The sequence below is a fragment of the Meles meles genome, chromosome 3 (assembly GCF_922984935.1).
Source record: "Meles meles chromosome 3, mMelMel3.1 paternal haplotype, whole genome shotgun sequence".
Lineage (NCBI taxonomy): Eukaryota > Metazoa > Chordata > Mammalia > Carnivora > Mustelidae > Meles > Meles meles.
The window spans coordinates 78,160,178-78,187,179 of NC_060068.1; the positions used below are offsets into that span (position 1 = coordinate 78,160,178).

Below are 27,002 nucleotides of genomic sequence, written 5' to 3' on the forward strand. Positions count from 1 at the left end.
CTCTACATTTTCTTGGTAGGAAGGGGAATTTGGTTATATTGTCTGAATTGAGTCAAGGTTTTCATTAAGTCTAGGTTCCAACTATCCAGGAAATATAAGACACATTTCTTTTATATTTGCAAAATTCTATAGTCATAGTCCCTATGTTCCACACATTAATAGGTTTGTTGTTAAAAAAAAAAAAAAAAGAATCCAACTCTTGCTGCATTTCCTACACTGAGTCAAAGTCTAACCAAGGGCATGTAATACCCATGCAGCCAATATTTAAATAGCTCTTCAGTTTCTGGCTCCAAGGGCCTGTTTTATACTCTCTCCTCCCTCAGTCTCTGGCATCCTGAGCAGTCACCCCTCCCATCTCAGCTCTTTCCACTGACCTCAAAAGAGGGCTGGCTCAAATAACACACTTGTCAAAACACCTGGATAAGCACAGTCGTGGGAGACAGCCTATAAATAGACATATGGAAACGGAGTGCTCCCTACTAATAACAAAAACCCCTTACAAGCTCCCTTCACCTTCCAAAAGTTTTGTTTCTTATGATGATTAGGTAAATGTGAATGTCACTAATAATTTGACTCCTATCAGCTCAGACAGACCTATTTCTACATGCACTGGTAAAATTGCAATTCAAGATGATTTTTAAGTTTTGGGTAGTGCTGTGGCAAAAGTTCTCTGTGCTTAAATAGAGAAATTAAAACTGAACAATAGAAAAAGATTGTAAGCAAAAACACTGAAAAATTTCTAAGGAATTGATCAGAAAGACTAAAAGGGTCAGGCTTCACTGGTCTCCAGGCAGAAAAATGTAAAAATAATGAGTGCCTATTTACATAGCTCCCTCCATCATAGGAGACCGTGCATTTGAAACATTTAGCACAGTGTCTGGCACACAGTCTGCGTCCAGTAATTATTAATGAATACATGCACATATAGGCCCTTACTGTTGAATGGAATACTGAGATCACCATGTTTTTCTTGTTTTAAAGCTTGAGCGATATGGTAAACCGAATACAGCTTCCTATTCTACTCAGAATAAAATGTGAAGTCCTTACTATGGTCTATAAAGCCCTACCTGATCTGCAACCCAACTACCTCTTGGATTCGCCTCCCACCACTCTCCCCCTTATTTACTCTGCTCCAGCAACCTGATCTCCTTGTGTCCTCAAACAAGCCCCACGTGTTCCTGCCTCAGTGCCCCTGGAACAGCTCTTCCCTTTTCTTAGAGCACTCATTCCTTCCTTTTCTGCTCATGTGTGACCTTCTCAGAGAGGCCTTCTTCACCAACGTATCCAAAAACAGCATAACCCTTATCCTGCTGTATTTGTCCTCCTATCACTTATTGCCTCTTGGCATATTAGATATTTATTTGCTTGTTTATCTCCCTGAACTGGAAAGTCACTCCCAGGTTGGAAGAAACTTTGTTCATTTTGTTCACTGCCATATCCTTTGTGCCTGCAAAGTGTCTGGCACTTTATTCAATAAATATTTGTTGAATGAATAAATTAATGAACATTGGATTGGAGCTGAGGTCCCTGGATCTAGTCCCAGTTCTACCACTAAAAACCTGTGTGACTTTGAACAAATGTCCCCTGACATTCAGTTTCAGAAACTGCAAAAGGACTGGCTGGGAAAGGATGCTTCTAAATCTTCTCCCAGCTCGAAAATCCTGTGGGTTCAATAGAGTTGCTCTCTACATCTAGCTTTTGTATAAAGATTTAGCAACGCAAAAATCCTTCTCCAATATTCACAAACTATTAGCTCTCTAGGCACTTCATTATGATTGGATAGCCTGCTCCAAAGACCCCTGAGTAAGCTTTCCCCAATCCTTCCAGGGAGGATGGATCCCAGGACTTGATCCCTACTTTCAGGTACTTTCTACAGAACTTTTTCCCTTAAATCTCCTATAGCAGTTAATGATATAATTGTGTTTTTCTGTTTCTCCAATGAGAATGTGAACAACTTGGGAACAGTAATGGATTCTTAGTAATTTTTGTTTCCTTAATACCTTGCATGGTCCATGGCAATTAGTAGGCATTCTGTCAATGTTCAGTGAATGAATGAAAATAGGAAAGCCAAAGTGAAACAGGATCATGACTCATGTTAAAATGTGAGACTGTCACTCTCCCCTCACTGATGAAGGTGGGCAGAAGATAAAGCTTGGCTGCCAGTAATGGTTCATCTGAAGGGAGGTAAGAATCTAAAACTCATTGGGAACTTACTAAAGGCAAGCACTCTTCCACTATTCACATAGTTCATTTAATCCCATGACAACCTTATAAATTAGGAATTATTACTACCATTTTATAGATGAGAAAATTAAGGCTCCAAGAAAAAAGGGAATTTACCCATGATAGAATGGCTGATAGGTTCACTCAGGCTTCTTCATGCGATATATCATACTCGTATCACTAAATAATACATCAGGAGGGTAGTTCTCTGATTCAATGCAAGCACTGGCATGTGTAAGGTGTTATAATTAAAGGGAATTTTTTTCCTTGATTCAGAAAGGTCACTATAGATAATTCCACCTACCTTTCCTGAAAGTGTAAAGAAAGGTTTACAAGAAGATTACATTGTGCCTTTTGAATTTTTAAGTTCATTTTTTCTGATAATAAAATGCACTACCTGCTCATTATAGAAAAGTCAAAAAATACAGATTTTTTAAAAAATTTTAGTCAACCATTATCCTGTCACTCAGAGACAGCCACTATTAACCTTTTTTAAACTTAAGGTTAATAAAACTTAGCATAACCTTTATTATGTTCTTTATTAACCTTTTATGAAGCTTTACTAACATGTTAGGCCTTTTTCCAATCCGTATTTTATAGTGAGATCATTCTAAATTATACAATGAACATTTCTTTCATATTCAATATACATATTTCTCATGTTGTTAGAAATCTTCATAAACAGCATTTTAATAATGGCTTAGTAATATCACATAAAGTTGACACAGTAATCAATCATTCTGTTACTATTAGGCTATTTCTATTTATTTACTATTAACTGCCTCTTAGTTAAAAAAAAAAAACCACAGTTTGTAATTTAACTTCTGAGAATGGTTCCAACCTCAAGAAAATGCAAACAACTTTTCCATTCAAGATGGGGGAAATCTCCCACTATTATTCAAAGAGATGAGGTCTACCAATTTTCAAGGTAGAAGCTAGTTGGGACTATTCTAGGTTCACCTACGGTAAGGGTCTCTCTCCTGCAAAGGAAGGGAGGTGGTGAAAGTCCAGCAGTGGCCTGGAGGAAGCAAACCCTGGTTCACCTCCAGGTTCTTTTTTTTTTTTTTTTTTTAATTCATTTATTTGACAGAGAGAGAGTGAGCACAAGCAGGGGAGCAGGAGGCAGAGGGAGACGGAGAAGCAGGCTTCCCACTGAGGAAGGAGCCAGTTGCAGGGCTCAATCCCAGACCCTGGGATCATGACCTGAGCCAAAGGCAGACGCTTAACCGACTAAGCCACCCAGGCGCCCTCCAGGTTCTTACACCATCAGTATATGCCTTATACCATCAGTAAATTATATAAAGCCTCAGTTTCCTCATCTATAAAAGGACAGTCATCGAATAGTGTTGCTGGGAGGGTTTAAATGAGAAAACATCCGTAAACATTCAGCACTAAGACTGGCACAGAATGAGTGGACTCTCTTATAACTGTACAACTTTGGTGGAAGAGCCAAGAGGAAGGGGTTAAGAATGATGGGACAGCATTCTTACCTCCCATCCTTTAGAGAATATTCTAAGTTCTCACCTCTAGCTTCTAGGGAAAAAAATAAAGAACTTTAGGCCATATTTGTAAACTTACACAGAACAAAATAGTTTGATTTTTGACAACAATTCGAGATAGGAAAAAAGTCCCTGAGACATCCTGCCCACTGACATCTCTCTACCTCTAGCTATGGTTCCCATCTCCTTTCCTCTGGCCCTCACCATGATTCAATCCCTACACATCTTTCTTTCTCTTTGCTACTGTCTCCCTGATCTGAGTCCTTCCCAAACCAACTTTTCAACCTGCTGTCAGTAATCCTTCCATAACTTCAGTGTGTATTCCTAAATCTTGCTCCCAAGTTTACAGATTTCTTGTTACCCATGTCGTCAAATCCAAAAAATTAAAAAAATTAACAATGCCTCCACCCCCAACCCTATTCTCTCTGGTTGCCCTCACTCCACTAACTCTGACACTTGCCCTGATGTCCACCTTACCATCTGTAGTCAGAGCAGGCTGAAATTTACTGCAGATAAATCCTATTTTTCACCTGAAGATCCTGACCTTTGTCAAAGGGCAATGAAACCTCAGCCTGGTGCTTTGAATCACTGTCAGCTGCTCCCATTTTAGAGTAAATGAGTTTTCAAATTCTCTAAGAGGTAAATTTTGGTTGGGCAAGGATACAAGGATCCTGTTCACCATTAAGTGGGAAAGGTTATAAAGGCTGGGATTGACAGGTTTCCCTTCTGTATTGTCCAGGAATCACAGGTCATGACTTCCTGTTCCATTTCCCACAGGTGTCTTCTCTTCCCCTTTTCCTTTCTGCATCTCCTGTCTACTCACTAAAGCCCAGGTCATCCCCACTGCTCAAGGCACTCACACATCTACACGCTCTCTTCTGACCTTCGGCCATATACACGGTCTTCCTCCCTGCCCCTCTCATTTATGTAGCAGAGACTCATGCTCCCCATTTGCTCTCTAACTTCTTCCATGAAGTCCTTGAGGGCAGGTATTGTGCCTGCTTCCCATTTGGCAGTTACAAGTTAAATATGGGACCAAAAATTCCAGACTTCTAAACTGAATGACGTTCCTCTTCATCAGTGGTACTCTTTGGGCTATTTCAACTTCAGATCTGCGGGCCTTGGTTGCACAGAACTTTTAACTTTGAGTAAGAAGGGCATTCTGAAATGTTGCACGTCCTTCTGTCACCTACAAAGCCATTCTACTGATATTAATAGATTTACCGCAAAGAGAACGTGGGAAAGTAGAAACAAATCCAAATAGGAGATGAATCCTACTATTCTCATGTTAGGGCCTACATGAAGGCTGGGATGGAAGCGGAAGGAGACTCGTATTTTTATACAGCATTGCCTAATTGTAATCACATTCATTGAAACGTTGATATTTGGAACCATAAAAAAAAAAAAAGGCAGGATTTTAAGAACAGGGGTTATTGAAACTCGTGTTTTTCTCCAAGTAATTTACGAGCCTCTGTACCAAATTAAAGTCCTCCTACAGCGACCCAGTCCAGGTTCCAAGAGACCTCCAGTCAGTCATTTGAAGGCTCTGGAGCAGCCTTCTCCGTCTCCACCCCCACCTCATATCTCCTTCTCTTCCCGCTCAGGCTTTTAAGGTCGTTCCTAGGCCTTGGGCCCAGTGTAAGCGGTTCAGCACATTTCTGCAGTTAGGCAGGACCCTTAGTAAATCCCCAGTAATAAACAAGAGCACCGAGTCACAAGCTGCTGGGCGGAGGGGTGAGGGGGGAGAAGGAGGAAAGGGGGGGGCGGTAATGAACTTTGCTGCTGCAGGCGGGCCTGTCACTCCAGCTGACAGCAAGCGCCTTCACCTTCAAGTTCCTTACCAAGGCAGCACCCGCTGAGAGAAAGTGCTTAGCTGGGAGGAAATGCATGCTAGCGCTGAAAAAAGAAAAAGGCGTGCGGCGTCTCCCTGCGAAGCACCTGCCCTCGAGGCCGCTTTTCCAGGCCGAGCGCTCGGGCCATGGCCCGAGGAGAGGGAAGTACGCTACCTGGCGTCCGGCTCCTCCTCCGACTCCGCGGCCGTCTCGTCCTCTTCGCTCTCCGACTCCTCGTCGCTCTCCAGCCTTCGGGGGGCCTCCTCGTCCCCGTCGGAGCCAAGGGGGCTCTCCGCGGCGTAAGTGCTGTCGCTGCTCGCCATCGTGCCTCTGCCGGGCCGGAGCCGGAGCTGGAGCCGGAGCCGCCCGCGCGCGCCTGGTGTTCTCCTTCTGACTGCGTCTCTGGCCCGACCCCGGCCCTGCCCTGCCCCAGCGGGCGGCTCGGGTTCCCGGCCCCGGGGGGCGGGCTAGCCCCGAGACTTTAAATAGAAGGCGTCAAAGTTTCGCCACCGAGTTTCTGGGGCCCGGGCTCAGCGAGTTCTCCTCTTCCCCAGCGTCTGCCAACTTCCCCCACGCGGCCCTCCCCGCCCAAGGTGAGGCTAATCCCCGCGGCCGGTGGGGCAACTCTTGATCACCACGCCAAGCGGCAGCAGGCTCCAGCGGCAGCAGGGAGCTGAAAGGAGGAAAGGCATCCAGCCCCCGCCTCTCTTCCTCCAGTGTGGCTTTGCTGGGTTGTACGTTTGGTGCCCAGCTACTTGATGGCCCCTTCATCCCAACCAACTACTCCTTACTGAGCAGAGCGCTTGTTAGTGCAGGCACTCTGCTAAGGGTCTCCCTTTCGTGACCCCCTCATAGTTCTTCTGTGGTACGTTTAACGGCAATCCTGGTTTTCGAGATCAGAAAACTGAGACTCAGAAGAGCTTGACAAGCTGGCTGGCTCAAGGTCTCTTGCCTAGTGTAAGTGGTCCAATGGGAAACAAAGCGAGGTCTGCCATTTTCAAAGCCCAGTTTTCAACCTTTGTTCCTTATTTTGGGGTCCTTTTGTGTCTGCAAATCTATTGTGTATTCTCTTTAGTGGCCTGTAGACTGTTCGGCCACGGCATTTTTTTTTTTTATCTCCCCCAAAAACCTTCGTTCCAATTTTAGTATATGTGCTGCCGAAGCGAGCACTCCCCCAAAAACCTTCAAGAGAAATAATTTTCCTCAGTTTGGCCAAAGTCTAAGTTCTGTCTGAAACTCGACTCAAAGGCCCCAGACCTTGGGTTGGATCAGAGCCTGCCCAACGCTTAAAAGCCCTCAATGGCTTCCCTATGCTGGAGGACTAAAACCCAAGCTCCTCAGGAAGATGAACACTGGGTAACAATAGCCTACATTTGTCTGGTTTCTTCTTTAGAAGTCAGGATTCCCAACATTTATCAAGTCACACCACTGTGCCTTTATTTACACATTTCCTTCTGCCTGAAAGGTTTTTCCAACCTTTATTTACCTGGTGACTCTCCATTTAAGATCACCACCTTTCTCTGAAAAGCCCAAGTTAAGCTCAATACCCCTTTTGGGTTCCATTATCCTATATTCAAATCATGTTTGTGTCTCTTTGCCTCAGTACACTCTATAAATTTGTTACTCATCTTTTTCCACACCATCCCCATCTCTTACAAGCCCAGAAGAAAGCAATGTACTTAGCACAGAGTAGACACTTAACGTTGCCTGGAGAAAACAGGACCAGACTTGCTCAGTACATACAACAGGTAGAGATATATTTATATGAGAATGATTTCATGGCTAGAATAGCTAACATTTATTTTTAATTACAGTAAATTCTATTCACAGTTACTAAATATGATGAACGTTAAGTTCACCAGTTACACTAGCTTGTATGTGTACTTTAAGTCTGTGAGCAAAGAACTGCAAATAGTTCAGATACAGTACAAAAGTATCAGCTGGTGTGTATGTGAAGGGAAGACAGAGGAGTCCAGTCTTCCAGTTCACTAAACCAGGCTCAACAAGTTATTATCTTAACATGAGCTAGGCTTATCCCACTAGTAATCCCAAATGACTACTCACTTGGACAAAAAGAATTCAATCGTTGTGGGAACCTGTTAAACACTAATCAAAACTACAGGAAGTGCTGTATATTCCTTCCATTTAACTCAAAATTTCTTGGAAACACTAATTAAAGTTGAGATTTATCTGCAAAGATCCTAGTTCAAACCAATCCAAAATTTAGAACTGCAGTACAGATTACATATTTGTAACTTTTTAACACTACCTTCTTAACAATGCATGCAAATATATAGAAATGGCCACATCAGTACAAACAGAAAATAAATGTATTATTCACCGCACAAATAAGTAATTCAAACTGAAAATAATTTAAGTCTAAAAAATTCCCTCATATATTAACAGCCCACTTATGACATATTCGTCTATCACAAGGTACATAATCTTAGGCTCCAGTCTATTGATTTAGAAATGGGTATAAATTTATTAACATTAACTTCTTTATCTATGTGTTACAGCAAGACAGCTAAAAAGTAGAAGCAGTAAGATGACGGGGGGAGGGGGGGGAAGCATGCCACTAAGCACTGAGAAAACAGTGACAATAAGAGTCCATACCACGGTAAATGAATGTTAGGGCTTTCTTAGGAAATGTCCCAAACTGTAGAGGCAGAATACCCTGCATGTTTACACATCCCTGAGAGCTACACAGTGTTACCACAGAGTACTAGGAGTGTTTTTTATTGCTTTTAATGATGATATCAAGTCATCACTAGAATATTAATTATACTCAATACATTCTGATAAAGAAAAGTTGCACAGTGTATATTTTAGGAAAATTTCCCAAAAAAAGGAATTGATGTGTAATGTAAAGCTCGACTGCTTCAAAAATGTTAAACATGAGTAATCTAAAAAATTCACCTACGTGGAAAGCTTCACTCCTAATGATGCCAGAGAAATAGGGTACTGATGCAGTTAGCTGGCTTAACCAAGAATGAACTCAAATCCGAGATTATCTGTATAATCTATATCATCAAGCATAAAAGTCAGATTCAGTTAGTTCTAGATCGTAACTACAACCTCAATCTCATCGCAAAAGTAAAGACTAGCACAGAAAAAAAAAACCATGAAAACAATTTTCATATATAAACTTTATTCCATATGACATCATACAAAATTTTAAACTTAAAGAAGAAAATGAAAATATGCACCTTTACAAGTCAAAGAAAAGCAAAAGTCTTAGCATTTGAATTGGTCTGCAAAAAACCTAAATACATTAGAGGTACAAATTGTACTACAGCAGGTGTAAAAGAGGTTGTACATAGTCTTTCTGAAAAAGTTAAAATTGTTTTCAAGATTATTTTTCATATTTAAATGTACAGGCACTGACCAATTTACAAATATTTACATCAACCAAAAAAACCTTAATAAACACTGTAGCTTTTCTTTTAGCAGCCACCACTACTTCTTCATATGGGAAAAAAAATACTAAAAAAGTCATCTTTACAAACATTAAGCTTTTATTTATAACAATTTTATGTCTTACCTAAAACATTTCATAGTGGCTTACTGCCTAAAAATTCCAGTTTAGATTACAATCCTATAATTGTATACAGAAAAAGTCAATACTTTTACTGATACTGTCAATACCAGTACAATACCAATACTGATACTGCCAATAGGATATAATCTCAACTTTGATCTTTCAATTTCTGTTGCTTCATGTCACAGGGAAAATAAAAGCAAGAAAACATGAAATAAAGTAAAAGTGCACAATGCACTAAACTATCATAAAGCACACAGGGGACTTATAATCTTTTCAAAATGTCTACAATGAACTAATTCTTTAAAACAATTTACTAACTGCTGAACAATACAGAGTTAGTGCTCTTATTACTACAGTGCAAAATGTACTGTTTTTCAACAAAAAATTTAAAGCAATCTCAAGAGTACATCAAAAGCACGTGAGGTACTAATGAAATGCTAATACAGACACACCCAAAGCCTCAGTCTATCCTGGTGAGTCAAGTGAAGACTTAAGGCAACTGTCCAGTATTTCACGCCTCTGCAATGATTTCAGTGAAATAACAGATTTCATTTTGCTTCAAGTAACTGAATAACTGGCTTGAATCTTCACTTTACTAGAATAGACAGGCAACAAACTATCTATTGTATGTTATACGTTAAGTATGTATTAATCAGTCCCTTTCCAAAATTCCACACATCTCTTCAGTATTAGCATGTGGTATATTAATTGAAGTTTTATCAAAAGACTTTTTTATTTGTTCAGATAATTCCCCCCAAAAATATTTTATCTGATCTCCTGAAAAGTCATGCCATAATATTACTAATCAATGTAAACATTTTCAAAAATACATCTTTAAATCAAAGGGTTTTATTAGGAAATGTCATAATAAAATATGCAATCTTTATATAAGTATGTCCTCTTAAAAATAAACATGAAAACAAGAACAATTAAAAAGAAACCATGATGGAGGTAAACAAAATGTATTATGATGTTACCACTGTTCTTTATTTCTCAGAAGATTTTATTAAGAAATAGAGGCCAGTTATCTTTTCAGGACAGGAGCTCTTAAAGGTAGTATACTGTTCAAATCTCTTTTGTTTTTCAATCTGTGCCAAGACTGGGAGAGAAAGAAAAATCATTCTTAAAACATAAAATATAAGTGGAACAAAAGACTGAAAAGTGAATGTTAACAGTGGTTCTCCCTAGGTGGTAAAATTGGGGTAATTTTTTTCTTCGTGTTTTTATCTCCCAAGTTTATTTCTGCCATCAGAAAAGAAAGTGTTATTTTAAAATGCTATACCTGTGTGATTCCAATTCACTGAAAAAGAAATGGACAAAGAGGTGGTATAAAAAGATGTAACTGACAATTTAACATTTATTCACAGATTTAAACTATTTTGTCTATAACAACAAGGTAATCTAGACAAAACCTCTGGGTCTGAGAGGGTGTGAGAAAATCACTTTAATTATTTGGTTGACTAGTTTGCATCTAGTAAGCTTTTCTAATCAAAAATGGTATTATGGGGGCGCCTAGGTGGCTCAGTGGGTTAAAGCCTCTGCCTTCAGCCCAGGTCATGATCCCAGGGTCCTGGGATCAAGCCCCATATCGGGTTCTCTGCTCAGCAGGGAGCCTGCTTCCCCCACTCTCTCTCTACCTGCCCCCTGCCTACTTGTGATCTCTGTCTGTTAAATAAATAAATAAATAATCTTTTAAAAAAAAATAGTATTATGGAAAGAGTAAATCTCTAATAAACCACTTTATACTTTTGAAAAAGAAGAGTAAATATAACTTGGAAAAGAAAAACTGAAATTCTTATTCACAGGCTACAACTCTGGCTCACTACTTGGTGACTGCATATCTTTGTAGTTTATTCTCACTTCAGTTGTTCAACTGACTGAAAGTATTGGTTTTATAGCTAAGCAACCCTAAATGAAAGCTCACCCATCATAATGAAAGCTCACACATCAACAATGTAGCAGTGCTATTTTTGAGTTCTCAATTTGTTATGACAGACAAAAATATTCCCTCTTGGATATTTGTTTTGCCCTGCAGAAATCCATTAATTTTAAATTTTCTCATCTGGCTGACAAACCGAGAGGGCCTAATATGGAAGGACAGCTTGTACTATGATACACTTGCATTTTTAATTATCACCAAAATAAAGTCCACTTGCATGTCTAATGAGAAGGCATTCCTCTGAAATGACCTTCATAGTTCGCTGATCTTTTTCTTCATGAAGCATTCTCTCCTATATGTCTCATAGTATATGTTTCCATCAATGTGTTTCTACACTGTACTGTGGAACTCCCTGAAGAAAGAAACCACACCTAACAAAATTGCTGATGAATCAATTCACACTATGGACTAAAGAGCTAAGTAATAAACGACAGTTTATATACATGTGGCTGAAGTTTATATACACAAAATGTGTGTATACAAATACATACATTGATTTTTTTTTTTTTTTTTTTACTTTCTCAAAATATAAGCAAAGATAAAAAGATGCTCAAATTCACTGTTACAGTGGGGTATGCAGAAGAAAAATCATGGAACATCAGCTCTTTTCTAAAGCTACACTAAGTTCCCTGAAATTTTAAGGAGAGAAATTAGTCCAACAGATTTTACTCACTCATTCTGGGAGCTTAATTGGCTCATTAAGGAAATGCTTACTTCCATCAAAGTGAAAGCCAATATGAACGAAAACAGATTTCTTTGAAGGAAAAGTATACCTATCTATCAAGTAATAAATTCCCTATTGTGCCACACTAATGGCTTCTTAACACAGAAACCAAGGCTACTCTGTCCTATTATAAATATATTTTTTCATTTTCAAACCATACTATTCACTAATGTTTCTAGAGTTAATCTGAAGCATAATTTACCTTCAAAAATTGATCCTTGATCATGTCAAATTTCTGCTTTTCATGCACAGCTCTGGCTGTATTTGTTCCATCAAAAGGTTCTGCAATATTAAATGTACATAAAAACAAGAAATTACTAAAATCAGGTCTTCAGTTTTTATATTAGGTTGAACTATATGAAACTGCCAATATTTGATGGGTTTTAATAGCAACCGCATATTGTGATGCCTGATCTCTTAATGGATATATGATATGCATATAAAAATAATTTTATTATGAACTATCTAATAAGGTAGATGGAATTCAAGTGAGAGGATAACTAAAAACAAAGTCATCAGCATATATATGTTAAGTCTAAATCACGAAAGTGAGTAAGATTTCTGAAGAATCAGAGGGGGTGAAGGACCTATCCTTACCCTAAGGAAAATAAAGAATAAAGAATTATCAGAAAGAATTAAACACTATACACAAAAAAGGTGGTCATGTCGAATATTATAGAGAAGTAATTTAGAAGATATGGTCCATATATACAACGGAGTATTATGCCTCCATCGGAAAGGATGAATACCCAACTTTTCTACCAACATGGACGGGACTGGAGGAGATTATGCTGAGTGAATTAAGTCAAGCAGAGAGAATCAATAATCATATGGTTTCACTTATTTGTGGAGCATAAGGAATAACACGGAGGACACTGAGAGATGGAGCAGAGAAGTGAGTTGGGGGAAATTAGGGGGGAGACAAACCATGAGAGACTGGGGACTCTGAGAAACAAACTGAGGGTCTTGGAGGGGAGGGGGTGGGTATTTTTTTTTTTTTAAAGATTTATTTATTTATTTATTTGACAGAGAGAGAGAGATCACAAGTAGGCAGAGAGGCAGGCAGAGAGAGGGGAAGGAAGCAGGCTCCCTGCTGAACAGAGAGCCCGACGCGGGGCTGGATCCCAGGACCCTGAGATCATGACCTGAGCCGAAGGCAGCGGCTTAACCACTGAGCCACCCAGGCGCCCCTGGTGGTGGGTATTGGTATTATGGAGGGCATGTATTGCATGGAGCACTTGGGTGTCGTGCATAAACAATGAATGCTGGAACACTGAAAAGAAATAAGATAAAATGGAAAAAAAAAAAAAAAAGACCACAGATTTGTACAGCAGGAGAAAGGGGTACCTCTGAAAGTATAGGTTTAATACTCATGAGGATAGAAAACAAAGCAGAGTTACGGTGTAAGTAGGTGGTTTAGAAAAGGATACAGTTAGTACAATAACTTGCGGGAGAAATTTGGCAGAGAAAGGAGAGAAACAGGACAGCAAGCACAGAAGACAGAAAGAGAACAAAGGAAAACTTTGTATGTGTGTGTGTCTTCAACATTACCTTCCACATCTTCATCCCCAACCCATTAACTATTTACCCACAAGTTAAGAGAGAAGAGCCCATATGTAGACATTAGGAAACTATATGAGAAGACAAGGAAACTGAGGAGCTAGTGAGAAAAGGAAAATAACTAAAGGCATTAAAATGAGATGAGATAGCTGATATAATGCCAAAAGTAGGTAAAAATGACTCGAGTTTAAGAATTTTGGCACAGGGGGCAACTGGGTGGCTCTGTTAAGCATCTGATTCTTGACCTCAGCTCAGGTTTTTATCTCAGGGTCGTGAGTTCAAGCCCTACGTTGGGCTCCACATTCGGTGTGGAGCCTTCTTAAAAAAATTAAAAAAAAAAAAATTCTGGCACTGTAAAAGAGAAAAAAAAAGTAATTACAAGAGCCAGTAGAATCAAGAGTATTTTTCAAGGATGAGAAGACCTATGTGTGCTCTAAACATGAAAGAGAATATGACTAGAGAGAAAGGAAATGAAGTTGCTAGAAGGAAGAAATGTAATGGAGGGGAAAGGCCTGGAAAAAATGTGGAAGAATAGGAAATCCGATGAAGCAGTTAACTCTAGATTTGTCAAGTAATTTAAGCAGGCCCATAAAAAAGCGTGTGTGTGTGTGTGTGTATTTGATTGCTTAAGAAGGCTATTATTAAAGGAGTTTATTGTCACAGTATATGATACTTTGTTTTACCGCACTTTATTGCACTTCACAGATACTGTGGCTTTTGTTTTTTTTTAACAAATTGAAGGTCTATGGCAACCCTATGTTGCGCAAGTCTAGCAGTGCCATTTTTCCAACAGTATTTGCTCACTTTGTTGTCTCTATCACATTTTCGTAATTCTCATAATATTTCAAACTTTTCATCCTTATTTTATCTGTTACAGTGATTTGTGATCAGTCATCTCTGAGGCTGTTATTATTATAATTGTTCATGGGCACAATGACCACACCCACACAGGATGGCAAACTTAGGAAATGCTATGTGTGTTCTGACTGCTCCATCCAGTGACCATTGCCCCATCTGGCTCTCTCTGCTCAGGCCTCCTTATTTTCTCTGAGACACATCAGCATTGAAATTGGGCCAATTAATAATCCCATGATGCCCTCAAAGTATCCAAGTGAAGTGAAAGGAAGAGTTGCACATCTCTCACTTTAACAGAAGCTAGAAATGATTAAGCTTGGTGAAGAAGACATGTTGAACACCAAGACAGGTCAAAAGCTAGGCCTCTTGGACAAGTTAGCTAAGTTGTGCATGCAAAGGAAAAGTTCCTCACGGAAATGAAAAGATGAAAAGAGCTACTCCAGCGAATACATGAATATGAAAGTGAAACGGTCTTACTGCTAATATGGAGAAAGTTTCAGTGGACTGGATAGAAGACCAAGTAGCCACAACATTCCCTTAAGCTAAAACCTAATTTAGAGCAAGGCCCTAACTCTCTTCAATTCTCTGAAGGCTGAGAGAGGTAAGGAAGCTGTAGAAGAGAAGTCTGAAGCTAGCAGAGGCCAGTTTATGAGGCTTAAGGAGAAAAGCCGCCTCTATAACATAAAAGTACAAGGTGAAGCAGCAAATGCTGATGTAAAAGCTGCAGAAATTTATTCAGAAGATCTAGCTAAGATTCCCAAAGATGGCCACATTGAATAACAGATTTTCCACGTAAATGAAACAGCCTTATATTAGAAGAAGATGCTATCTAAGATTTGCGTAACTAGAGAGAAGTCAATGCCTGGCTTCAAAGTTTCAAAGGACAAGAGAACTCTCTTATTAGGGACTAATCCAGCTGATGACTTTAAGTTGAAGTCAATGTTCATTTACCATTCTGAAAACCTTAGGGACCCTAAGAATTATGCTTTAGCTACTATGCTTGTGTGCTATCAATGGAATGACAAAGCCTGATGACAGCACATCTGTTTGTTTACAATGTATTATTTTAAGACCTACTATTCAGGGGCACCTGAGTGGCTCAGTTGGTTAAGCAACTAACTGCCTTTGGCTCAGATCATGATCCCACAGTCCCAGGATCAAGTCCCACATCAGGCTCCCTGCTCAGTGGGGAGTCTTCTTCTCCCTCTGACCTTCTCCCTTCTCATGCTCTCTTTCATTCTCTCTCTCAAATAAATAAAATCTTAAAAAAAAAACAAAAACCTACTATTCAGGAAAAAAAATTCCTTTCAAAATATGGCTGCTCCTTGACAAGGTACTTGGTCATCCAAGAGCTCTGATGGAGATGTACAATGAGATTGTTGTTTTCATGCCTGTTAACACAATATCCATTCTGCACCCCATGGATCAAGGAGTAATTTTTACGTCTCATTACTTTTTTTTTTTTTAAGATTTTATTTATTTATCTGACAGAGAGAGATCACAAGTAGGCAGAGAGGCAGACAGAGGGGAAGGGGGAAGCAGGCCCCCTGCCGAGCAGAGAGCCCGATGTGGGGCTCGACCCCAGGACCCTGAGATCACGACCCGAGCCAAAGGCAGAGGCTCAACCCACTGAGCCACCCAGGCACCCCTCAAGTCACATTACTTAAGAAATATATGTTGTAAGGCTATAACTGCCACAGATAGTGATTCCTCTATGGATCTGGGCAAAGGCCACTGAAAACCTTCTAGAGAGGATGTACCATTCTAAATGCCATCAAGAACATTTGTAACTCATGGGAAGAGGTCAAAATATCAGCATTAGCAGTAGTTTGGAAGAAGCTTATTCTAACCCTAATGGATGACTCTGAGGGGTTCAAGATTTCAGTGGAGGAAGTAATTACAAATGTGGTAAAAACAGAAAGACAAGGGGCACCTGGGTGGCTCAGTGGGTTAAGGCCTCTGCCTTCGGCGCAGGTCATGGTCCCAGGGTCCTGGGATCAAGCCCCACGTCGGGCTCTCTGCTCCGCAGGGAGCCTGCTTCCTCCTCTCTCTCTCTCTGCCTGCCTCTCTGCCTAGTTGTGATCTCTCTCTGTCAAATAAATAAATAAAATCTTTAAAAAAAAAAAAACAAAAACAGAAAGACAACTAGAATTAGAAGTGGAGTGTGAAGATGTGGCTGTATTTCTACCATCACATGATAAAACTTGAGTGGATAGGACCTGCTTCTTAGAGATGAGCAAAAACAGTTGTTTCTTCAGACAGAATCTGCTCTTGGTGACAATACTGAAAAGAAAACAAAGGATTCAAAGGATTAAGAATATTACATAAACTGGGTCGCCTGGGTGGCTCAGTGGGTTAAGCCTCTGCCTTTTTTTTTTTTTTTAAAGATTTTTTATTTATTTATTTGACAGACAGAGATCACAGGTAGGCAGAGAGGCAGACAGAGAGAGAGGAAGGGAAGCAGGCTCCCTGCTGAGCAGAGAGCCCGATGCGGGGCTCGATCCCAGGACCCTGGGATCATGACCTGAGCCGAAGGCAAAGGCTTTAACCCACTGAGCCACCCAGGCACCCAAGCCTCTGCCTTTGGCTCAGGTCATGATCTCAGGGTTCCGGATCAAGCCCCGCATCGGGCTCTCCACTCAGCAGGAAGCCTGCTTCTCCCCGCCCCCCCAACCTCTGTCTGCCTCTCTGCCTACTTGTGTTCTCTCTCTGTCAAATAAATAAATAAATAAAAATAAATAAAAAAGAATACTACATAAACTTAGCTGATAAAGCAGGGGCAGGGTTTGAAGAGGATTAACTCCAATTTTGAAAGAAGTTCTGCTCTGGGTAAAATGCTCTCACATGCTACAGAGAAATCATTTGTGAAAGGAAGAGTCAATTGATGCAGCAAACTTCACTGCTGCCTCATTTTAAGAAACTGCCAGAGCCACTTCAACCTTCAGCAACCATCAACCTGATCAGTCACCAGCCATCAACACTGAGGCAAGACCTCCATCAGCCATACAATCTGTTGAAAACTTAGATGATGGGTAGCATTTTATAGCAACAGACTTCTTAAATTAAGATATGTACATTATTTTAGGTATAAAGCTATTGTGTACTTAACAGACTACAACATAAGATAAACATAACTTTTATATGCACCAGGAAACCAAAAAAATTCATTTGACTCACTATTACATGAGTAATAAATTAGTACTCACAATATATCCAAGGTATGCCTGTGTGTTGTTGTTGTTGTTGTTTTAAATTTTATTTATTAATTTTGACAGAGAGAGATCACAAGTAGGCAGAGAGGCAGGCAGAGAGAGTGAGAGGGAAGCAGGCTCCCTTCAGTGCAGAGAGCCTGACGTGGGACTCGATCCAGGACCCTGAGATCATGACCTGAGCTGAAGGCAGTGGCTTAAACCACTGAGCCACCCAGGCGCCCCTGCCTGTGTTTTTTAACAGCATAATGCCATATGCCAAGCTATTGGATCACATCACACACAGCACTTTACAAGTATTTAAGAATCAAAAGAATGCAAGTAACTAAAATAATATACACCCACTGTGCAATTTAACAAACCAACCACCAAAGCAGGAAATTTAATTTCATATTCACAAACTCTTAAGATGTTGCATATAATCCAAGATTAAAATATTCTAAATTTGATGTTTTCCTACAAACCCCGAACATAACACTTCATTCTTTTTTACTTCAAGGTTTACAAAAGTCTTCAATTTAGCATCCGTAAGAATAATTTTGCTTATTGAAGTCAATTTTGCACCAACTCAAAGAAATATTCAACTACATGTAAATTAATTTTAGAGAACAGATTATCTTCAGGGCATTTAATTTTTAAAGTAAAATAAATTTCTATTCATAAAAATCTAGCTTGCATTAAGTGTCAACATTTTAATTTTAAAAGAACTCATTTTATCTTTTTTTTTAATAAATCTGATTTATTTATTTGTCAGAGAGAGCGAGCAAGCATGAGCACAAGCAAGGAGAGCAGGAGACAGAGAGAGAAGCCGGCTCCCCGCCGAGCAGGGAGTCCTATGTTGGGTTCCATCCCAGGACTCTGAGATCATGACTTGAGCCGAAGGCAGACACTTACCGAGCTGAGCCACCCAGGTGCTCCTAAGAACTCAATTTATCTTTTTTATTTTTTTAAGATTTTATTTATTTGACAGACAAAGATCACAAGTAGGCAGAGAGGCAGGCAGAGAGAGGAGGAAGCAGGCTTCATGCTGAGCGGACAGCCTGATGCAGGGCTTGATCCCAGGATCCTGGAATCATGACCTGAGCTGAAGGCAGATGCTTTAACCCACTGAGCCACCCAGGCGCCCCAGAACTCACTTTATCTTAATGTAAGAACCATCATATGAAGATAGTATTTTTTTCCACCTTCAAGTCATGAAATTCAGCTTCAATCAACTACAAGCAGGAGGGATGCATAAAGACTGCTCAAAATATTATGAACTAGAAGATTAAATGCCTAAATTCATATTGATTATTTTTACAGCTAAAGAATTAAATTACTTTTAAAAATTAAATGAAAATACTCAGCCATCAAAAAGAATGAAATCTTGCCATTTTCAACAATGTGAATGGAGCTAATCAGAAAGAGACAAATACCATATGATTTTATTAATATGTGGAATTTAAGAAACAAACCAACATACGTGGGGGGGAAGAGAGAGGCCAACCAAGAAACAGACTGCTAACTATAGAGAACAAACTGATGGTTACCAGAGGGGGAAGTGGGTAGAGGGATGGGTGAAATAGTTGATGGGGATTAAGGAGGGCACTTGTGATGAGCATCAGGTATTGTATGAAAAGTGTTGAAGCAGTAACTTCTACACACTATAACTGGAATTTTAAGTAAAAAGTCAGAAGAAAAAAAAGAAAATTTTTTAACTAAAAGACTTGTAAGTCAGAATATAAATATATTACTTTTAACTGAAATACAAACAGCTTATTCAAGTAATTCTCTTAGTACCATGGTGGTAACAAGATAGTAAATAAGTAGCTGCAGAAATTCTACCTTCTACACAGATATATTTATTTCTCCATTCAATACCATCAGGCCTGGGAATGGCTTTGGCTTCACGAACTGAAATCATTTGACTGTTCCAGCTACAAGAAGAAAACATAATTGTGTTAACTATTTTCTTAATTTTCCCTTTTATTGTATTTATTTATTGTATTTACTATATGTTACTAAGTTCCACTCTAATTTTCTCACAGAATACTGAAACTTGCCTTGACCCTCAGCACCACACTTCCTATTTCCCCTTCTTTTTTCTCCACAGCACTTACATGCTAACAATTTGTTTATTTAGTAGTTACTGTTTATTATTTATCTTGCCCAAAGCAGAATGGGAGCTCCAAGATGCTGATTTATGTATTTTTCACTGTTCAAATAACTGCTTAGTATAAAGTAGGCATTCAATACATATTTATTGAATAAATGAAGTAATATGAAAAATAAGAAAGCATAAGTAAGCAAAAAATGTAAAAATTATTTTCACTGTTAGCACCTCAGTAAGGATTTTTTATTTGTTAAGAGAGATGCAATCTTGTGTTGTTTTCTGGTATCATTAAATAATTGTTCACTGCATGTCCACGTATGGTTTGGGAGAAAATTTTACAATTACCCAAGAGAAGCCAGGAGATGCTGTTTTAGGAAAAAATAATACTCTATGAAAACATACTGTTATTGTTATATATCAGATGTAGCTATTAACAGTCAAGTTATATTCAAGTAAAACAATTTTTTTCTCAGCATGCCTGAAGGTAAACTGTTCAGTGTTGTATGCACTAACCTTAATTCTGTTTTTTAAGACTTTCTTTATAATTATAATAGCTCTGCACAAGTACAATTATCTTTTTCTCAAGGAACACTGTAAAACATATGACCATTCGGCTTGTATGCAAGAGACAAATGAGTCTGGGAAATAGTTGAGGTCTTTTTTTTTCAGCCATATTTACCTTTGTCCCCACTGCAGTAAGAATAGAAAGACCAAGGTTTAGGACCTTCCAACTCCAACACTTATCTTACCCTTCCTCTATTAATCAGATAAAAGAACACCCCCCCCCAAAAAAACCAGAATCCCAAAGAATTGAGGGTCCAATATGTCATTTCTTTCTGAAAAACTGATTAATCTCTATCTTAAATATGCAAAAAAAAAAACCACTGCATCTTGTGAAGTTTGATAATTGAAAAGGATCCTCAAAGTATGATTTTCTATTTTTTCTTATGAGGAATACAACTTAGAAATACTTTGCAAAGACAACTTTAAGTTCTTAAAAAATCATATCAGAATTTATGCTTTTTAAAAACTAAGCGGGTTATCAATGAGAAACAGTATTTAATTACAGTAACATGTTTTAGATATCTCATGTAGAGCAGCTCTATTAGTATAAGCTCCAAAGAGAAAAGAAGTACACTGCTCTGTTGGTGCAGATGTGTTTCCAAAATTTTTTAAAAACAACAATGTAAGGGTACCAGGCTGGCTCAGTCAATAGGTAGAACAAGCAACTCTTGACGCTGGGGTCATGAGTTCAGGCCCCACAATGGGTACAGAGGTTACTTAAATAAATTAATAACTATTAACAATAAAATAAAATAACAATGTCGAGGGGAGAGTTATATAACCACATGCCCAAACCAAATGTGATCACAGCAGAATTATGCTTTGTACTACTTTACACCACTTAAGATATATTTCACTAATAAAATGAACTTTTTCTTGAGACTACTTGTTTCTCACTGAACTTTTAGGACAGTTGAATCTGCAATAAAATTAAAATTGGAAAGATTATGTTAAAAAGGGACAGACCGATTTTTCCTCAGACAAGCTTAGAATCCTGAAATACTGTATCATCCTGCTGTTAAATTATAATTTTTACTCTCTTAAATCAAAGGAACTCTCCTCACCACCATACTTATGTGAACTCCAATCCTGAATTTGTATTACATGTCAATACTTGGATCTAAACTGGGTCACAGAAACATGTGACATACCAATATTCACTTTATCATCCCTGAACAGGTATCATTTAAGCTTCAACCTATAATCAACCCAAATAGTGTAATTACTTAAATGACTCTATCACCTGAAGTACTTCACAGAGAAAAAATATATATTTTTAAAATCACTATTATTTGGACTGATTCAATCTACTACATTTTCAAAGCACTTTTAAATATTTCTAAATTACTTAGTATCTGAAATCATAAAACCTGATATACATAACTTATATATACTACTTTTACTCTTCGAAGTGAATTTAAATGTAGAATGTCTAAATGGCAATTTAAAAACATTTTCCCCAAATATTTCTTTCTTTAAAACAGACAGGCCCCAAATCAAGCCTTTTATCATACCCTATTTTTCTACCATAATTTGTTTGCCATGTAAAAATCTGTTATTATTACTCAATAACTAAAATGTAAAATAAGATATAGTCTATAGAAGAGAAATGTATCAGAAAAGAGCAGATACAGAGTTTAATTTAATCTAAAACAGATTTGATAATATACGACACTCTTTTGAATATAAAACTGGGTTTACTAACCCTACGTTGGTAAGATGTTTGCTTCTTTTCTTCAGTAATAATAATGGATTGCTACTGATCTATTAACTCTCTTCTAGCCATTCTATTTGTGACTACGTATTTATTTCAAAATACTATGTTTACACTAGAACATTACAAACAAAAATTTAAGTCCTGTAAAGAAAGTCAAAATTATGGGTCTGAAAAATCTGAAATGTATGTGGCTACATACATTAAATAAGAGTAGTCAAATTAAGGGAACAAATATATCCAGTTTTGCTTTATTAAGGGCTGGGAAGCAAACAAAAAGAAAATTTTGTCAGGGTTTTCAAAATTCATAAGCAAAAAGAAAATTCTGCTCTAATCCCAGAGTTTTGTTTTATTCTTCTGCCTGATCCTTTCTTCTACTTGCCTCCTTAAATGCTGGTGTCCATCAGGGCCTTACCTCTCTCAATCCTCTTCTAATGTTATAGTACCCCTTCCAAGTTTTAACAATCTGTTTGTTTCCCAAATCCTTTTCTCCAGCTCCAAGCTTGCTACTAAGCTCTACAACTGTTGCAACTCACAATTGGAAACTACCCCTGGATGTCCTATATGCATCCCTGTGTACACAATTTCAAGACTAAATTTAATATGTTCGGCCCATGGTCAGTTATTAAAATCACTTGCTTGCATACTCACCCCCCACCCACAACTCTCTTATGCTTCTTGTTGCACTCAACTTAGCTGGCTGAGATATAACCATAATTAAATCCTTGTTTACTTCAATCCTTTCCCCTGCAGCTCAACGTGGCTGGAGAAAAATACACAACCATGCTGACCTTTAAATTCATGTTAACTTTAAATTCACTTTAAATTCATGATGACTTAGCTCAAAAGGACCCTAAATGCTACACCCACCAAACATACTGTATTTCCATAGTTAACTCACTCCTTTACTCTCCTACATGACAATTCATACTTTGCCTCACTTTTCAAATTTCCTCCCTCACAATCATCCCCAGGTGATGTCCATGCTCTGTTTCACTAAAAAAACCTAGGGCAACCAAAAGATAGTTTCCACTAGCTCCCACCACATCAATTCATTGGCATTCCTTTGAATCCATATACGCTGCTTTTTCTTCTTATTATTATTAATGCATTATCTGTTCTCCATTCCACTTGTGCTCTAGATTCCAATCCTTCTTAATTCAAGGAAGCATACTATTCAACAATTTACTTTTTCTGGTATCATCAATTTTGCTATCAAGATAGGTTATTTCTCCTCTCTAAAAACAAAAACTCAATCCCACTTAACTCACCAGTTTTTACTCCATTTTTTTCTGCTCCCTTTTACAAGTATATAAACTCCACATATTATTAGTGTCCATACACTACCCTATCTGTATTTAATTTGTCCCTGTTCGTTCTTGAGCTCACACCAATGATGCTTTTATCCCAGTTTTTCCACAGAAATTGTTCTTGACCAGGGCCCAGTGGCCTCCACGTGGACCAACATTGCAATGGTCATCTTTTCGTTTTCATCTTGTACTTGGCTCCATCAAAAAATGTGACAGAGCTAATCATTTCTTCCCCCTCGAAACACTTTTTCCCTTCTGATTCCAAAACAACACATTCTATTGGCTTTCCTCCTATCTCAACGATCCTTCATTTTTAGACTATAAATTATTTCCTTCTTATCCCTAACCTCGTGTATATACTAAACAATTTGTTTACTGTCTATCTCTCCATGCTACAATACATACTACAATGTAAGCTCCATGAAGACAGAGACTTGCCTATTTTGTTAATTGCCATATCCCTGGTGCAGAGAAAAAAAAAAAGCTTGATATATAGTAGGCACTCAATAATTTATTGACTAAATGGGAGGAAAAAAAAATCAGAGTAAGAAAGGAGATAGTCAAAAAAATTGAGACTTTGTAACTTCCTTCTTAAAACATGTATTTAAGTATGTAGAAATCCATTTTTAACACACGAGATAAGACCTGCAGTAATGGCATGTGATTAGGAATCCAGGGAATATACAGGATTACAAAACAGGAAACCTTTTAAGGTTCCTAGAATCTGTAGTACCTAGGTGTCTGTAAGATATTTAAAACTTAAATTTTATTTTGTTTTGTTAAAATACAAAATTATTACATTCTGACGTTACTTTTTCCTAGTTTCTGTGAGCAACCTGATCTTTTTTTTATTTATCAGTTCCCTGGTCCCAGGCAGTTCTAGAAGCCTGGCTTCATTTTAAGAATTTTCAGCAGCAAGGGTTAGAAGAAAGCTGTGAGTGACGTAGATAAGAAAATCCTAGTAATTTTTAAATGGCCATACAAAATTTCTGCAACACTCATACCATATACACAAGCATCCCTTTAACAGGCTCTTGGTTCTGTCTTTGAGTAAAGATAATTTTTTTAAATGAATGTCTCAAGGTTCAGAAGAAATTCTTACAAACATTTCTAACAGCTGCCAGAATTCCTCTGCATAGCACCTAGTTCACTGCCATGACTACATTCTTGGCAGTGCTCCCTATAGTCAAATTTCTGAAAAAAATCTGATATGAAACAACAACACACTTCACAAATGTACTGTATGATCAAAGAAAAGGTGTCTCCTAAATCATCTATCATTGTGATAACAAAGGCATCCAAAAGTTCAAAACGTCTTTTGAAGTCTCAGCATCCTAGCCAGTATCATTTGGCACAACTAGCTAGTTTCTGCTAATACTAAACTAATACACAAACCTGTCCATCTTGTCATTTTGTTTCAGTCCAACAAAGCAGCTGACTTTCAAGGCACTGGTAACTAGATGCTCTATTCCTAACCTATACATGGTAGAAATATACCTTTTTCTATGAACCCTTTTCCCTCTTTGCAAACTTCCCTAATTTACAATAGAAAAGACAAAGCAAATATATTCTAACAATTAAGAATGTAGTTTTGGAGTTAGACCTGAGACTGAACCTCAGTTCTCTAACTATCTAGCTGTACTGCCATGGGCAAGTTTCAAGTACACCAATTGCCTAGGCCTCACAAGGGGTTACTATGAGGATTAAATGAGATAATACATAAGAATCACTAGCATACTGTAGGGCACTAAGTAAATATTCATGAAACATCAGCTATTGTTACTGCAGCATCATACAAATCTTGACTCTAGAATAACCTTTATAGTCTCTTATGTCCCATGAAATCTTTTCACCTTATAAATGAAGGCTCTTTCCTTTTTATCCTTGTTGCCTGGATATAAACTCTGGTCTTCGTCTTCTTTAATGATGATTATTATAACTTCAATCTTATTTAACTATTTTCCACCAGCACTTTTCCCACTTTTTTTCTTAACCAGATTCAGTAATTTTTAAGTCATCCTAAGGATCTTTGCAACATGTCTATAATCTTACCCTCTGCTTCAAAATTATTTATTTATAGCATGAATTTTTCCAGTACCCATTCTACAGCATTGGGTTAGATAATGGAGACACAACTGTAAACAAAACAGTCTGGTGAAAGATTTGCATTGAGGAATTTAAGCAACATTACTTCTTTCATCCCTATGTTTCAAATTATCTCATGAGTCAAGTTTCTTTAGAGCTACTGCATCATAGCAAATAAGGCAATACCAATACTGTAGTAAAGTACCATAGTTATGAGTATGAATTTTGCAGTTAAAACTATCAGAAATCCTCCCTCTGACTAGCTGTGTGATCTTAGGGCACCTCTTTACCTCTCGCCATATATGCTTCACTGGTAAAATGGGCATGATATAACATCGTATCATATGGCTATTATGTAAATGAGAAAATACATATAATCTGTTGGGAACAGTTTTTCCCAGCTAGCAATTAGAATGTATAACAAAAGCTATTATTATTCCCCTCTCCAAATCTTTTCAAAATGGTACCCTGTGGTTATTGTACCCTCCTCCTCTAACTCTGTAAAATTCCTAAGTCCTTTCTCTTCCCCCTTCCCCTTCAAGCTTTTCTAAATTGATCAGAAGAGCTGCAATTCCTAACCCCACTCTATCTGGACTTCTAGAACTCCCTTAGGAACGTTCAGTTAAGTCCAGTCTAATTATACACTTAAGCCTTCCATGTTTACATATCTCAGAAGAAAGGAAAATAAAAGAAAGAGTATTCCTTGATTTTTGTGTACTAACAACTATTCAGATATCAAATAGATCTGTTTCCAAGTTTGTCTTAGCTGTGTTTTTTACTCTAACTTCCTAAAAACAGGTGTTTCAAACTATCCAACACCGATCCAGGGTCAACACAAATATTTATTCAGGCCCTACTATGAAAAGAGGGAGCTAAACATAAGATAGGATCAACTAAAACTGGGCTTACTGAACTATCATTTTTCATTAGACAGGAATATAAAATCTATTTAGTTTCTAATAATTAATCATTAGATATTAAATTTTATAATTTACACCATTTCTAGACAAGTCTGTAGCACTGAATTGAACAAGTATAGTTTCTAACCAAAAGTGTAGCATTCATGTATGTAAATGAATAAAACACAATCTGTTGTTTCACTTACTCAAATTCTGTAGCATAATATTTAAGAAAGCCCAGTAAGAGGTCCCCAAGATTTGATTCATTCTTTGAGAGGTAAGGAGGAACGTTACATGGAGCTTGATGTACAAGGTGCAGCTGTATAGCTGGACTAAAAGATTCCTGTCAAAAAGAAAAGGGGGGAAATATAAAGTCATTTAAAACACGCTAAAAACTTTCAAATCCTGACCTAATGCTCTCTGAAAAAGAGAAAAGAAATCTTTGTGTTGGCAGTTTGGAAATTTGAAGATTTTCTTCCACTAAAGATTTCACCGGTGTTTGCAGTATGCCAGAAAGTACCTAAAAAACTAAGACATTCTACACCTTGGCTGAGGTATATCACTCATTTAATCAAGAGCCTACAGTAGCAAAAGATTTTTTAAACTTATAAACAAATCTTCACTGTACATGCCAAGATTTCATCAAATAACACAGAGACTTCTTTATACATGTTCCTCCTTCTTGAGTGCCTCTACAAGGAACAGCAGGCAATATCAAGCACAAGATACGAGCATTTTCTAACTGGCACTTAAAATTTCTCCTAGAGGCCATAAAGGTAACTAATATGTGAACAGTACTTACACCAATTTTAAGATTTTCAAAATTTTGTTTTATTTTATTTTTGTATTTTGTATCTTAACGGGAAGAGATGAGAGACATTCAACAGGAACTGAACTTGAAAAGACAGAGGGCAGGGAAAAGAAAGAAGGAAACTGAGCAGCAAGCAACATTC

At 38.0% G+C, this 27,002-nt stretch overlaps 2 protein-coding genes across 6 annotated transcripts in view; both read right to left on the reverse strand.

Annotated features, from left to right (window-relative positions):
• Positions 1–5,989, reverse strand: part of CMYA5 (cardiomyopathy associated 5) — an 88,987-nt gene extending 82,998 nt beyond the window's left edge. Inside the window, exon 1 of the mRNA XM_046000149.1 lies at positions 5,729–5,989. Coding sequence (XP_045856105.1) covers positions 5,729–5,877 — 149 coding nt within the window. The 5' untranslated portion in view covers positions 5,878–5,989. The remainder of the gene's footprint in view (positions 1–5,728) is intronic.
• Positions 5,990–8,688: 2,699 nt separating this feature from the next.
• The window catches only part of TENT2 (terminal nucleotidyltransferase 2), a 69,281-nt gene continuing 50,967 nt past the window's right edge, over positions 8,689–27,002 (reverse strand). For all 5 annotated transcript variants that reach the window (XM_045999118.1, XM_045999119.1, XM_045999116.1 and 2 more), the window contains 4 exons: positions 26,256–26,392; positions 19,210–19,301; positions 11,964–12,043; positions 8,689–10,197 (listed from right to left, as the gene is read on the reverse strand). In XM_045999118.1, coding sequence (XP_045855074.1) covers positions 10,123–10,197; positions 11,964–12,043; positions 19,210–19,301; positions 26,256–26,392 — 384 coding nt within the window. In that variant the 3' untranslated portion in view covers positions 8,689–10,122. The remainder of the gene's footprint in view (positions 10,198–11,963; positions 12,044–19,209; positions 19,302–26,255; positions 26,393–27,002) is intronic.